The sequence below is a fragment of the Diadema setosum genome, chromosome 10 (genome assembly GCF_964275005.1).
Source record: "Diadema setosum chromosome 10, eeDiaSeto1, whole genome shotgun sequence".
NCBI lineage: Eukaryota > Metazoa > Echinodermata > Echinoidea > Diadematoida > Diadematidae > Diadema > Diadema setosum.
In genome coordinates, this window is record NC_092694.1 from 10,979,646 (window position 1) to 10,995,471 (window position 15,826).

A 15,826-nucleotide genomic window follows, 5' to 3' on the forward strand; every position below is an offset into this window, starting at 1 on the left:
TACAAAACTTTTGAGACCAAATTCGCGACGCCCAGGTACGCGGTTCTGAAGTTACGTAATATTTTGTAAGTGCATGTCAGACTCGAAATTGCTCAAAAACGTGATTTCATGTACAAACCCAATGCAAATTCTGTTTCTGACCCAAATTCATAAATGTACCATTATTTTTACTTTAACTGATCAAAATCAATTAATTTCATGTTCTTTATGATCCAAATAGTGTCGCCGATGATTTCCATTGAAAAAAACAATTTAAAACAAAAAGTCGAAAACAAAGAAATACATAAGAAATTTTAAAAATTTTGATACCGCCGTTTTTTTAATGTACATTCAATAAGAATCCTACACAGAGTATCTAAACCAAAAATTAGCAGTTTTGGACCTTTAATTACAGATTTACAGCCATTTTTTTTAATTCATGCATAAATTAGCATAATTAATTTATCAAAAATAAATTTGAATATTTGTGAAATAATTCAGTTTTGTAGATTACCCTGTGGGTGATGCGCGTGCCAATTTTCCTTGCGATCACGCGGTCAACGGCCAAGATCTTGGGGGGGCCAATGAGCCCCCCCCAGTCCTATGACGCATCAAAATAGCCCAGTCTTTTTAGGGTTCAATAATGACTTCCATCCTTGGCTGTGGCAAACTTTGCATTTTGTGTTATGGTCGCAGCAACATATTGGCATGTCGCTAATTTTTTGGAAAATCAGTCCACTCGCAGCAATCACGTAATATAACCCACAGCCACAAACATGGCGCATACACCTTATTTAAAGATATATGTGCCAAGTCAGTAATCACACACAATGTCATCTTCAGAGAGTTTGAGGGATTTAAAACTCGAGAAATTTCTCTCCGAGATGAAACGAGGAGTTGGAGGGATGGAGCGGCGGCTACTTGAGGAGGGTTGAAGTGAAGATCTGCTGCAGGATCTGAGGGATGTTCTTGGTGTCCATGCAGACGAAGGCGTGGCCGGCGGGGAGGTTTCTGACAAGCCTGTAGGCAGCAGACAGTTTAAAGACACAAAGATAGAAAGAGATTATGTACACACACTTAATCCACGGTGCCATCAATGGGTGGAGAATATTCAAGAAGCAGTTTGAATCAGTGGCAGATCCAGAGGGGGGCGCACCGGGCACGCGCCCTCTCTGTTTTTTGTTAGAACAAAAGAAAAACTGGGGGGCATGTGCCCCCCCCCCCCCCCCCCCCCCACCTAGTTTTTGTAAAGGTTGCTCCCCTTTACAGAATTCCTGGATCTGCCCCTGCCCAGAAGCATATCATTGCTGGGGTGACCAATTTTGTATCTAAAATTTTGGCAAACCTCACTCTTGGGATTAATCGTCAGAAAATCTGTTCAGTGGTGTCCCTGTCCAAATCCTAGCTGTTTAACCCCAAAATTGAAGCTACCGAAGCATGTCAAAGGAAAGACAATGCCACTTACTTTAGTTGGGCTCCCAAAGAAAGATATCAAATTTCAAATCTCTTCCCATCGGAATGAGCAGATGTGGAATATTTTCTAAAGTCTTTCCGTGGTCATGTGCTGGAGAATGTGTAGGCTCTCAACCAACTTTTTGAAGCATTCTGGCATACTGCCCTCTACTGGCAGGAAGCAGATATCTCATCACATACTGTAAAAGCTGTTATCTTTGCGTACAGATATTTCCTCGATTGAGGAGGTCACGGACTTATTCGTGAGATGTTGCTTTCGCATTTTGACACTGAGGCTATCGTAAATGCACTAATACCTGTCAATTCATTCCCCAGGCCTCTGTGATCAAGCACCACTGGCAATATTTTCCCGCATGTTGATAAATTCCCCGCCTAACAGTGATTCCCAAAATTTGTTAAAATTAAATCCTTGCAAAACAAAGAGCTTTTACATTAATGTACATACTCATGCATTACAACCAAGTACCCAGTAGATATCATTATTTGGCAAACAACGCATGATACACCAGGACTGCCATGCTCTGCATATTAATGAACATAATGTCCATACCGAAAAAAATTACGGGAGAAAGAAAAAACAGAAACATCTTTTCAGGACAAAAATCGAATTATGGTCGTAAAATGTTTGAAATCAACATATTCCACGAAGTAAGTGACAGCGATGCAACCCAATTTTCTCCTCTTTTTTTTTTTTTTGCGAAGATGAGGAAAAGGAATGAGAATCACAAACTCACCTGCCAGCCTGGTCACCGATGGAGCCGATGAAGATGGCGTAGGCGTTGACGTCGTCGTCCTGCTGCATGACGCGGGAGAGGAGCTTGGGCGAGATGCCGTAGCGATCCAGGTTGGCATCGCTCAGGACGATGACAAAGTGCTCGTCCGCCTCTTCCTTGACAATGTCAACGACGGCCTGCTTAGTTGCCTCCACTGTGTTGTCGCCACTCAGGCAGAACTGGGCATGAGCATGAAGGTGCTGGAGGAAACAGAAGAGTGGCAGGTGGCATCACAAGTCATAAATTTGAAAACTTAAGGGCTAAGGATATGATACCGTAAAACCAGAAAATTTTGCATGTGTGAAACTTTTGCGAAATTTGCTGGGAGCCAAGACTCGTAAAAGTTCTTGTCCACAAGATACACTGAATGCCAGTGACAAATCTTTCCGGTTCTACAGTACTTTGTTCATACATCGTGTTGTCGCTGCTCAGGCAGAACTGGGCGTGAGCATGAAGGGTGCTGGAGAAAAGAAAAATGTGACAGTCAGCATCACAAGTTAAAAACCTGAAGACTGAAGGCTAATTCATTGTTACTCTCTCTGTTCACTTCACAAATTATCGTCTACATTATTCATTTGATACAAAAAAAGAAGGAAGTGTATGTTGTGCTTTGTTAAAAAATGGCAATTAAATTTTGAATTAAAATTGAAAGAGTTTTTATCAAAGACAGCATGTGAAGTGATCCTTTTTTATCTTATTACGGTGGCATCCATACCAAAGATGTCACAAAGTTTATCACTATGATGATGGGATATACCAGGTAATTGATGCTGTCACATGATTCAACTTACCTTTAGAATCTTAAGTCTCTCGTTGTTGTTCTTTGGTAGCTTGTCAGACTTAACAAAGACTTCATCGCATGTCTCGCCTGAGTGACCCACAATGTCATACTATCACCATGACAACGGAAGAAGGGAAAAACAAATAGGGGAGAGGGATTTATTTACAGAGAACACAAGTGACTTTACTGATAAATGAGAGTTGGGAAATATTAATTTGGTAAATTGATATCATTTAATCATGCCACACTGCACACTTTCTACACAGACATTCTTGGTGCTAGACACAGTATAAAAACATGAGTGGTTACATATTGTTGCTTTGTTCATTAGTGAAAGCAATTTGCTGAACTCATACACTCCTCACACACTCTCAGAAATAATGATAAGCTCTGAAAAATTTTGCACAAAAAATGAATTTTTACTTCCTACAAAAGGGTGCATAGTGACTGTGTGTCTCAAACCATAGGAATCTTAGAGATTTTTTTTTGTAGGCCAAATTATCCCATCACAACATCGAGTGAGGGTTTGTTTGTTTGTGTTTCATTTCCATCTGAGAAGATAGCTTGATAGCCCATATTCAGCTGTAAAAAGCTGGTCTTTCATGGGGTCCAGTTGAATTTTAGGCGGGACCACTTCACTGGTTAAATACCCTCCTCTTTGCGATGACTAAATGAACCGAGATCTTTCACATGCATGAGTTGTGACTCTCTCATACACGGGACCTCCATTTTATGTCCTATCCAAAGGACAGCGTGTTTTGCCTCTTAAGTAAAGGGGACGGTATGATCACACGCAACATTGCTCAGCGGGGAACTGGGAATTGAACTGGGGTCCTTTGGATCGCAGGGCAGATGCGCAACAGACTGAGCTAACTTACTGCCCACAGTACATTTTGCACCACCACATGATGTGACAAAAGATGTCTATTCCCGCCAGTTTCATGGGGAAAGTGAGGAAAGCGAAAGTAAATTAAGAGCGAGCGACTCACCAGAAACTTGTCCTCGTATCCCTCGAAGGACTCCATCACCATGCAGACGGCCTGCAGCGTGCGGTCAAGCCGCCCGTCGTGACCGTTGAAGCGGTACATGCTGCCGCTGACGTCCACCACCAGGCGTAGCCTCTTTGGGTGCTCCTGGGGACTCCCCATCTGTGGGTCAAAGGTCACGATCATAATTCATCCTCCTATCTCTACATTAACTGAATAAAAAAAACTAATCCTCCTAAAGCATCTATCTTTATTCTTTCTTTGCAATTCCACAGAGGGGAATACGTCAAGATACACCGTTTTGTTATATTTTGAACCCTGAAGCACAAACAGAATGTGGAGGTACCTGGAAATACACTGTTTTGGCATACTCTGACCATTACTTCTGTGACAAAATGGCAAAGATATACCTATCCACCTCGAAAGCTATAGATTTCTAGAAGTTGGAACGTTTTCCATTAGAAAGAGTGCACCCCTAGTGGTTTTTATCAAATTCTGACTAAAAAATGACAAATTTTCAAGACACATCCTTCTGTCGTATCATGGTTGACCTATGGGTCTTGTTTTCTTTGTATGTGCATTCATCTTTCATTCTCCATCCATCCATACATCTATTTCTCTTTCCATAAATCCTCCATTCATCCTTCTATCTCTCCACCCAGGTCACTGACCTCTGGATCCTGCTCTCCCCGTCTCTTGTAGATAGCCCTCTCCCCAGTCAGTCCCTCGATTAGTTTGACTTCGTCCAGGTCGCCCGAGGATTGGTGTTTAATCCACTGCCTCTCCTTACTCTTGGCCTGGTTTGAAAACAATCACAAACATGATCCCACGATGCTGTCTTACTTGAAAGATATTTAACAGGATTTTAAAAGTGATGGGATTATCAATATCATACAGTGCAAATTAGAAAGTCATATTCATACGGAAAAGGTGAAAATCACTTAAAGACTATATTCCACAAACACCACTGAATGACTATTTGTATCTTGATTTTTTATTTTTATTTTTTGCTGTGCATTCAAACATTTGGGGAAATTAAAAAAATATATATATTTGACAGTTGACAGATGTTCTCCTATTCCTTTTGTATGATTAGATAAACATACACCAGGGCTGCACACTAACCCATTTTTTTATTGGTCCAACCTGTCTGTCGGACCAGTAGGTACCCAGTTTTTTCATGTTTTACAGGTCCATGCCAGAAAAAGTTACGGGTCCGCCAGTGATCTTTATTGGTCAGGGACCATCGGATCATGGACCAGTGCCAGCGTGCAGCGCTGCATACACACAAAAGAATTATATCTAAACTGGACATTAACATAAGGGTCAGCATAATACCCGACAGCAGTATTTTTCATAAGCAGTAGAACATTTCTTATCAAGGGTCTACTGAGCCAGCTTGGTACTTGTAACTCATGAAGTGCATGTAACTCCAAACAGAACAAAACGGAAGGAAAGTAGAGGAGAGACTGGAACGGAGACTAACCTGCAGACTGTCGAGAATGACGCGGAGTGATGTGACCTGTCGCTTGACCCCGTCTGAGAATCTCTCGTAGGTTTCGGCTTCATACTCGGTCATTTCGATCTCCTTTAGTCTGGCGGGGTGGGAGAAGGTGTGAAAGTGTGTGTGCATGAGGGAGAGAAATTGATATTCTCAGCACATATACTGTACATGTATATGCCATACACATTGTATATCTAGCAAGTCTAATATTTTGCAAATCGGGACTTCCGGACAATTTCGCAAGTGGTTGAATTTGCGCTTGTCGGGTACAGCCCTGAACGGAGAAATGTATATGTGCACATAAAGAATGTTGGGATAAGAGTCAATATTTTTGCATGCTTTTAATTTTTTAAATAGCATCTGACTTGCGAAATGTAAGAAAATAAAAACCTTGTGAAATATTTGGCGTATACAGTACATAGCTACTTATGAAAATCAAGAACCAATATACCATATCTAAAAATCACAATTGAGGAGTAAAAAACAAAAAAAATTTAACAGCATATGATTCTCCAGAAAACTGAACTCGATGATGACACGTCCAATGAGTATAAACATTCTCTATCAGTCAGGTACGCTCCTGTTTGCCTGTAGATAACCACCGCCTTTACTGAACATGTTGGATAGGTATTGACACAAAAACCATTACAACTTGCTTTCATGAGGAGATTCACGACATTGGCGATACCATGTATAGCTCCAAAAAGATGCTTCATCTAGCAGACAAATACAAACACATTACAATATACTTATATGTATGGTCGCCCATGTGACAGTTATGCCCCAAACGTTTAAGTTGACTAACAGCTTGTTTTTTTCAATAAATTCTGGATAAGAATTACAATTTGAGGTCCTCACCTCCACTGATGTGTAAAAAGAATGTTTTCATGATGAAAAGATGCTTAGCATGAATCAAGTACATTGCAAGAAAGAGGGAGACATCTGCTTACCTCTGCTTGTATGCTCTCTGGGCCATCTCTCTGGCAGCTTGTCTAACCTATGAAGAAAGAGACGACAAGTAAAGAGAAATGAATGAAAAGTGTAAATGTTAACATTTAATCCATAATTGTAACTTTGTTTTACTCGAGTGTTACTAAACACAATGCAGCCATATATAGAGTTTACAGCAGGATCAGGTTGAAAGAATCAAGAAATTGAGATGAACTCAAGCCAAGTGAGGTTTTGAAAGGTGAAACGGGTCAACAGTAATTTAATCATGAAACAAATCTGAACCTACTTTGTGCAATTTAGCAAGAGTGCTCTTACAACTTGCAATGGAACTCTTATGTCTAAGGCTTGAGTATTCTATTTCATCCATCAGAATCATAAACTTCACTTTTAATAATCATCAGCAAAATCAACATCACGACTTACATGCTCACTATCATTGCTGTCTTTATCATCACTGATGCACCAAGTGCATCTAAACAGCCTTCAGCATACTCCTCCTCTTCCTCTTCATCATCATTGTTGTCATGATCATTATCATTATCATCATTATCAGCAATATCATCATCACCTTCATTGTCACCATCATTGTAGTGTCAATGCTTTCATCTTCCTCCTCCTCATCATCTTCATTGTCATCAACATCATCATCACCATCATTGTAATCATCGTTAACATCATCGTCATCATCATCATTATCATCATCATCATCACCATCATTATCATTACCAGTCATCATAAAAAATATCACCATCATCTTCATTGTCACCATCATTGTAGCTACTGATGTTCTCTTCCTCCTCCTCCTCCTCCTCCTCCTCCTCATGTTCAGTGTAATCCATATTGTCCTCACCTATCACCATCAACAATAAAATCATCTCAATCATACGATCACTGACCTCTTCTGGGACAGCATCTTTCATGGCCTGCGACACCTGGTGGACATCGTGTCCAGCGTCCAGTCTGAATGGCCCTCCGATTCCTCCGAGTCCCGCAGTGTCTCTACCCCCTACAGGACCAGACCAACCACAAATAATGTCATTGAGTGGGACTAAGGCTAACTTCTACTGGTAAGAGTGATGTGACAATTTCTGACATTCCCCTGACAAAACTGCAACTGATGCACACCCACACACTCACACATGGATGCACATCTGTACAGATATGTACAGGGATATAGCGCAGAATTTTATGCACAGAAATGTCTGAGATAGGGCACAGAACTTTCTGCGCATTTTATTTCATTCAGCAGTACAGAAATAAGGCTTGATTCACGTACACACACTCATCCCCCCGTCTCCCTCCCTTAATCTCTCTCTATATCATAATGAGTAAGAAAGAAAAACAAGACAAAAACAAAGTTACCAGTGCCTCCTGCCCAAGTGTTCCCGCCCACATGAGGGGCATTCGTGGGGTCGATCTGTCCAAATTTGGGTGCCGAGACGTCTCCAACTTCATCTTTGTCATAGGTGATCTGTGATGTGAGTGAGAAAAAAAGGTTAAACGCTGCGTAAAAGGAGAAATTCCTCGACAAAATTTCCTCTCCACTGTGATTCCATACAGATAGTCTATAGTTCCAACTGCATTATACTTTATGCAATATGGACTCTCTTTACTTTACATTGCTTCCCATAGAAGTGCCAAATATATCTATTAATCTCATATTCCTGGTAAATGGTACATCAGAGTAATTTGTCTGTATTCAAGAGTGTCGCCGTTGTACAGATATCTGCTAAAATTATTTTTAAAAATATGTCAAAACATTGTTTCATAAAAAGAACTTTGATATGGTGGTGAGTATGTAGCAAAATTTCAAGGCCCACAAGTAGCATGTCTAAAATTGGACACTGATTATTAGCTGGTCACACAGGGATTCACTGTATTTATCTATGATATGTGACTGAAGGTTATAAAACATTACACAGAATTTTCTTGACTTAAAAAAACTTTTTTGTGTGTGTGAAGATGACATTTAATTTGAAAATGCATCAATAAGAACATCTAAAAAGCTATCATTCATTGCTAAAGTTAATTGAACCTTCATACCACCCCCTAAAAAAATATTTAATTTTTACATTTTTCAAATAAAAGACCCAAATCACTTCTTCCTAACAGAAATGTTCAGACAGTCCCAGCACGCCTAGAGCTTTTATGCATATTTTAGTGTGAGGCAAAGTAATAAAGATAAGGAAGTCATGAAAAAAAAAAAACCAAACAAACAAACATACAAATGGTATTTCTAACCTGTAGCTTGCCATCCTCAGCAGAACCAATCATCTCGTACCAGTCACTGAGGGACTTAGACAGTTGAGGGCGCCCCGTCTCCCACATTCTGACGTGGCCGCCGGAATCCACGGTGACCACGCCATCGCTGGGGGTCCGGGAGAGGAGCACCTTGGAGTCGGACACCCAGGGGGTGTAGTTACGCTGCATGAGAGGGCTGCATGGAAACAGCATATATATATATATGTGACCATGCATCACAAAACGAACAAAAAGTCACACCCCTTGATTTTACGTGAGGACTCAAAAAAGGTGAAACAGGTCAACCAAGTCAATATCAGATTTTTCATATTTCTGAAAGAACTACCCTTCTTCTACATTATTCTCAAGTTTGGGATCAAAAAATGAATGGAAAAGTGCATTTTCAGCAATTTTTCTACAACTCTGTTTTTTGTAGAGTAGTGAGATCTGGAGGCCCCTGTTCACTTCTTGATAATCTTTACCACACTCTTCACTCTTAAATCTAGTAACTTTTGAAGGAATAAAGCGACTGCCTTGAAAGTTGGCATTAATCATGGACAGAATGTGTCAATAGAGCATATTTAATTTCAGCCTAATCTGTTAATCTCTTTATTGTTGTTGCTCCGGTGGTTTACACCCTGTTTTTGTCCCAGTCATCGCACAGCCAGCACGGTTTGGTAAAGATTAAGCGCTTGAATAGACAGATAGACCCTGTACTTTCCTGAGACCCTGCCTCTTTTCTCGGTTCACATTTTTCCAGAGTGTGTGCTTTCTTTCCAATATTTAGATGGGTTAGGAGAGTCCATTTCATTTGAGCTATACATCATTTTAAAGCTTAGAGTCTGCTCTTTCAGAATCTGCCCTTAACTAAAAATTCATGTCTGGTGACTTTTTGTTGGTTTTGTGATGCAGGGTCACATATGATTTCACAGGAATGAACTCGTAAAGATGATGATGATGACTCACAGCATTTGTTGTATGACACCATATATCTGTTTAAAAAAACATTCAAAGGTGCAGACTCCTCTCAACCCATTCTATAATACAAAATAAATGTGCACTTGGCAATAATACAACTTGACATGCAATTCCACACCATGTTGAAGTTGGCTTTGACAAACAGAGTAAAATCAATGGAACAGAATTGCAAACATTTCATCAAAGTTGTGACAGACATCAAAAATCTTGCTTAAAGATACAGTACAAATATTACGTAAGCTTAAACTTAGTGGCATTAAAAAAAAAGAAGATAGGATACTTCTATGGTTTTAAACACTCCAGTATCCATTTCTACAGATTTCTACGGTAAATGTGATGGTGAATTCCCTTGACAGCTAAATATTTCTACTCTTCCAATGCAAAGAGACTTGCGATGGATTTCCGATTTATTTATATATGTACGCATGCATAGATATATATCTATCTCTATCTATCTATTATTCATTTATCCACATACTGTATTTATCAACCTATCTATTTATCTATCCATACATCTATCAATCGATCAATCTATCTACTTATTTATTTATTCATCTATCAATCTCTATCTATCTACCTATCTATCCAATCTATAAATATATCTATCTATCAATCTATCTACCTATTTATCTATCTATCTATCTATCTATCTATCTATCTATCTATCTATCTATCTATCTATCTATCCATCTATCTGTCTGTCTGTCTATCTACCTAAGTATCTATCATTAATCTATATACTATCTAAATATGATAAAAGTCTCACCTTGGAATTGGGATGTACTTGAGAGTCTGTGAGGAGAGGTCAGCAACTTCCAGGAACTCACCAGAGGAAGGGACTTTTCCTACATCACAAAGACAGACATCACACATACAGGGTTTTGTAAATGCCCTTACTATCGAATATAACATCTCTAAACATCACTTAACAAACAGCATTTGAAATATTAGTTTTGATTTGAGACTGCATTTCATTTTGCTGACACAATCTTGCACTATTTTGTTTTGTATGTCACACTAAAAAAACAAACAAACAAGCAAACAAACAAACAAACAATGTTTCATGTTCACTGCAGGAATTTGAATCTGTTGTGCAGTTTTCTGGAATGAGAAAAGAAGGAGAAATCCTATTTTTTTATACGTAAAATGTAGTGAAAGCACTCAAGTGACCATCTTGGTAAATAGATCTCACGTCTCAGGTAGAAAAACTGATTTTGACTTCTTATCAATGGTAATTTACATATTCTTGCCTCTTTGTGTAAAAATCCAATGCCAATAAAGGCTCCATTCCCATGATAAAAAAAGAAGGCTCCTTTCCCATGATTAAAAAAAAAGACGGAACAATCCCTTTTTGAAACTCAAAGTGTAGTCAAACTTGCTCACATGACCGCCTTGATATCATAGACTCTCTGTCTAAATGTGAAAACAATGAATAATTCATTATTAGTTCAAGATTAATAAGTAGTTAACATGTTTTGGGCCCTGCGAGTAAGACCACAATGTCCCTAAAGCAATTTTCTCCATTACCTCCGGTAGTTTACATGTTTTTAGGCCCCGTACGTAATGACCACCTTGATAAATAGGCTGTTTGTTTCAAATAACGAAACAACACTATCACATTTGGTTCAATGTCAATGATAGTTTACATGATTTTGGCCCTGCGCACAAAGACCATCAGTCCTGTCCATACAACCATCTTCCCAGTTTCCTCCCGGTTGGCCTTTGTAAACAGGGCTCGCTGTACGCCCTTTTTCTAACTCACCATCGGGGAAGAGTTCCTTGGGCACCTGTCGGCTGTTGGTCACCCTCACCACCTGACCAGACTCTGGCAGGATGACCGGACGGCCGTCGAGGGACACCGCCCTTCCACTCTTCTTGACGATGAAGGACAGGGGGTCGCGGGCACCGGACGGAGCGGGTTGGGGCGGCAGAGAGCGAGGAATGGTGTACAGATCGACTGACGACTGGGTTTGGAGAGTTAGAGGGAGGAATAGATTTTAATTTTCTCATGTAGAAGCAGCGTGGAAAGTTCAGCCTCCACTGGACTTTGTTTGTTGCTTATTCAAATGCTGCTCATTGTTTTTGGAATAATACATACATGTAAATCAGATCGAAACATGAGAACTAACACATTCCAAAGGATGGCATATTTCTTATACTGTAATTGAACTCTAAGTTACATACAGTTCAAGAAATCTCACAGCAACTGCCCTGATGCGTAGCTCTGGAATACAAAACCATCATACACGCACAGTGATAGATTTTGTATAAAGACTGAGAAAGAATGGAGAAGAGGTACTCTATAAGCTGTTATTTTCCCAAGGGTTTAATTTTCATGAATTGTGCGAATCATTGTTGGACTGCGAAATTATCAACACACAAAAATGTGTCCTGTGCACTGATGTAATAGTGCACATGCGACACCTTCGCTTCAATTCGCAAAAACATCTTGAGAAAATGTCCATGACCTCCTCATTCACAAAAATATCTGCATGCGAAAATAACAGCTTATACAGTAAAGCAAAGCACAAATTATTTCTATTTTCAATAAAGTTATATAAAAAAAATGAAATGACACAAAACGAAGCAAAGCAAGACAAAATAAAATGAAACAAAACATGAGTTTGGGTGATGATAAGAAACCGGAGGCATGGATTCATGTTGTCCAACATATGATTGTAATGGGCCCTACAAACAAGGTTAGAATGATAGTAACAGGTTGAAGTGTACTACCTGACAAAGTCATGAAAATACAATCACAACAGCAGGGAACACAAGTTGATATATTTTGCATTGCAGTGAGTATGAGAAACAAAATTGACCCACAACTGAACACACCTGCAGATCGGGAAATCCCACGGCAACAGAGCTGTACGTCTGAGGGTCGGCCATGACTCGGTTCGGCGCCTCCATGTTTTCTCCGATCACGGCGCTGAGGTTGGCTTTGTTCAAGCCTTCCTGAGATACAGTCTGAGGTAGGTTTGACCGTGAGGAGGTCTCATCGGGAGCTTCTGAATACAGAGAAAAATTAAACTGAATTATCAACTTACCCCTTGTAATGTAAATATCAATTAAAAAATTGATGACAGGTGATGTGATAATGGTGGAAATGATAGTGATGATGGTGATGATGATGATGACGCTGGTGATAGTGTTGATGCTGGTGGTAATGATGGTGGTGATGATCATGGTGATGATGATTATGATGACAAAAGCAAAAGAGTCTGCTTCATTCTATAATTGAATGATTGCATCATTCAGACACTTCCACAAAACTTTTATTTTGATGTTGCTCCAATGTTTGTGCAACTGACAGCCACCACCCATCCACTTTAATGATTCCTTCTTTTTTTAATTTTTTTTCCGCGCAAGGAAAATAAAGTAAAATTTCCCAAGCAAGTTACACAGACAGCTGTGCAGTGATGCCCATATCACCTCCCATAATTTACATGTGAGATAGCAGCCAATATCACTGTTTACAGTCAAGAGTAAAAGTTGACATGCAACACCTACAAAATTTCCAGAACTTTCTTGTCTAATTTGGTGGGGGGAGGCAATTCTCCTGAAACTTCCATTATTTGACTCAGACTTTCCATCAAAGCCACTCTGAATGTAGAGTGGCGAATAAAGGAGAAATCCAGTCCAAATATAAGTTAGTTTGATAAAAAAAGAGTAAGAGTAAGAGTAAGAGGGCTTTCCCCTTTTTAACTTCATTGAGTTCTCACCCATGTCTCCTGGATTGGCATCGAAGATGGCATTCATCTGACTCACAGGTGCATCGGGGGAGGGGCGTGTCAGAAGATACTTCCTGATAAGAGACAGAGAGAGAGAGAGTGTGTGTGTGGTGGACAGGGGGGTCATCTGTGATCACATTTTTGTGAGGACTGTGTATATCTGTGGAGTGGAAGCAGAAGGCTACAAGGGACTTCAGTATTAAAAGTGCCTCTGTCCAAGGTTTTAGTAATGAAATGTTGCTGGAGGGGTTTTTCACCTCTTTTTGTCTGCAGTTTACAAATTTCTTTATGTGCATACATCATATGACATGCAATTACTTCATGTGTACATCAAAATTTAATTGATCAGTTGTTAAAAATATGTTCATCATACTTACATTACATTGCAAGTTTATCTTTGAAAATTTCTAGTACCATGTAGGTGATATGATCAGGTCAGAAACTGAATAACAGAGAAATAAATGTTCATGCAATACCTACAGCATGCATGCATGAGAGGGGTGTTCTCACACTGTAAACATTTCTGGAATCTTATAGTAATTAGCACTTCATTGTAGTTAGCACTCAGGACATTTCTTTAATTCTTTTAAATGGTTAGAATATTGTCCTTCACAACATGTCAAGACATTTTTTCTTTTTTTAATCACATCAAAAGGGTATGGGATATAACATAATTATACCCCCGCTCAAGAATAGGACTGGCCCTGCACTTCCATTTGAGCTCCATGTTATGTCTACTCACCTGTCTGAGTTGGACTCTACCACCAGCCAGGAATCGGGGGAGGTCAGGTGAAGGGACTTGACTTTTATGGGAAGGTCAATGGTGTAGGCCTCCCCATTCATAACATCCATCCATTCAACTTTGGATCTGTTAGTGAGATGTGAAAAAAAAGTGAAGGACAATTTAAAATCTTAAAGAACACAATAATAACCTGTTTCTAGCATTTACCCATTTGTACACTTCAAATGATATAGTCTTGCTCAATGTTTATATTGCACAGTTGTCATTACCACTGCTGAACACAAACAATAAGAGGCATTTCTTCTTTTTCCTTCTTTTTCTTTTTACTGTACAGAAAAACTTTTGATGAAACACAAAAATTTATTTGGCTACATTTTCCTGCTGGAGTTTTACATTACACTTGCATGGCTCTGCATAGCTACTTTCCACTAGGCTTTATCTTCTTGTGATTATTACTAAATATGCACAAAGCCACCAAAAAAATGAATGAAGTTTATTATTTCAAAACACAAAAATTCCATACAAAGAAATGTACATTAATCTGAACGTTTGTGGCATTATTCCAAAGCTTCATAAATCTGAATATGAAATAAGGTCCAATATTCTGACAGTTCATTAATCGTAAATGAAAAAAAATAACTTTGCTGTTTTAAAGGTTTGTTAATCCAAAAAATGACATAAGCTTTAATAACCTGAAAGTTTGTTCCTTTGAAAACTATGTACATAAGGTTTGTAATTTCGAAGGTATGTTAGTACGCACCTATACACCTTCATGTTTGGACTACTGCACCTTCGGAGTAACAAACCTTATTTCATTTTCAAACAAACACTTCAGAATCAGAAACCTTCGCGATAACGACCCGTAACAAGAGCGGACAGAAATCCATATCTCAGGGACATTTCACGCAGCAATCAGGGAGATGTCTGTGTGTTACATGCATTTCAAAGGACGAAAATAATTCCCAAAATCAGGGAGATTTTGATATTCTCTTATTTAATTAGACATGAACAGATTTTGACATTTTCAGGGAGTCTCCAGTGGAATCAGGGAGACTTGGCAGCTCTGCCACAAACTCACTCTCCCTCCTCATAGAACACCAGCCAGTTGTCGTGAGCGAACTCTCCGCACATCCTGTACTGGTGGGCCTGGTTGCTACCGGTGACAGTCCGGCGGATGTTGGTGACCGTCTCCTCCAGCAGGCCCGAGGTGTACAGCCTCCACACCTGACCGGAGTTTGGGTCAATCAGCAGGGTGGTGTGACTCTAAGGGACGGTCAAAGTTCAAAGGTAGGGTCAAAGTTCAAAGGTAACGATGGAAACAGACACATCGGCGCTGCTAATATAGCCAACAGTATTCGTGTGACAAATACAAACTAACAAAACAAAACATAAGAGACTGTCCTGCATTGTGAAAAGGCAGTACGGTGTCTAACTAAATCGTACACTCTTCATTACGAGCTAATTAATTCTATATAAGTGAGCATGCAAAATATCTTACATCCATAATTTTCTTGTGCATGACATTAATAGTACTGATACTAAGTTGTAAATCACAATAAGCGGGCAGGCATAAGTCATATGAAAAATTGCCTTCTATACATTGCTTTCTGATCAGTGCTTGTATGACATAAATTCATTCATAATTCTGAAATCATGAAGGTCATCATTACCAGTGGCAACTTAA

At 39.4% G+C, this 15,826-nt stretch overlaps 1 protein-coding gene across 1 annotated transcript in view; it reads right to left on the reverse strand.

Annotated features, from left to right (window-relative positions):
* Positions 1-747: 747 nt before the first annotated feature.
* Positions 748-15,826, reverse strand: part of LOC140234535 (von Willebrand factor A domain-containing protein 8-like) — a 45,149-nt gene continuing 30,070 nt past the window's right edge. The window contains exons 30-45 of the mRNA XM_072314576.1: positions 15,221-15,405; positions 14,143-14,268; positions 13,392-13,474; positions 12,505-12,677; positions 11,429-11,630; positions 10,433-10,511; positions 8,689-8,884; positions 7,810-7,918; positions 7,344-7,453; positions 6,447-6,493; positions 5,479-5,587; positions 4,664-4,789; positions 3,996-4,154; positions 3,017-3,115; positions 2,187-2,425; positions 748-999 (exon numbers count right to left, since the gene is read on the reverse strand). Coding sequence (XP_072170677.1) covers positions 897-999; positions 2,187-2,425; positions 3,017-3,115; positions 3,996-4,154; positions 4,664-4,789; positions 5,479-5,587; positions 6,447-6,493; positions 7,344-7,453; positions 7,810-7,918; positions 8,689-8,884; positions 10,433-10,511; positions 11,429-11,630; positions 12,505-12,677; positions 13,392-13,474; positions 14,143-14,268; positions 15,221-15,405 — 2,145 coding nt within the window. The 3' untranslated portion in view covers positions 748-896. The remainder of the gene's footprint in view (positions 1,000-2,186; positions 2,426-3,016; positions 3,116-3,995; positions 4,155-4,663; positions 4,790-5,478; positions 5,588-6,446; positions 6,494-7,343; positions 7,454-7,809; positions 7,919-8,688; positions 8,885-10,432; positions 10,512-11,428; positions 11,631-12,504; positions 12,678-13,391; positions 13,475-14,142; positions 14,269-15,220; positions 15,406-15,826) is intronic.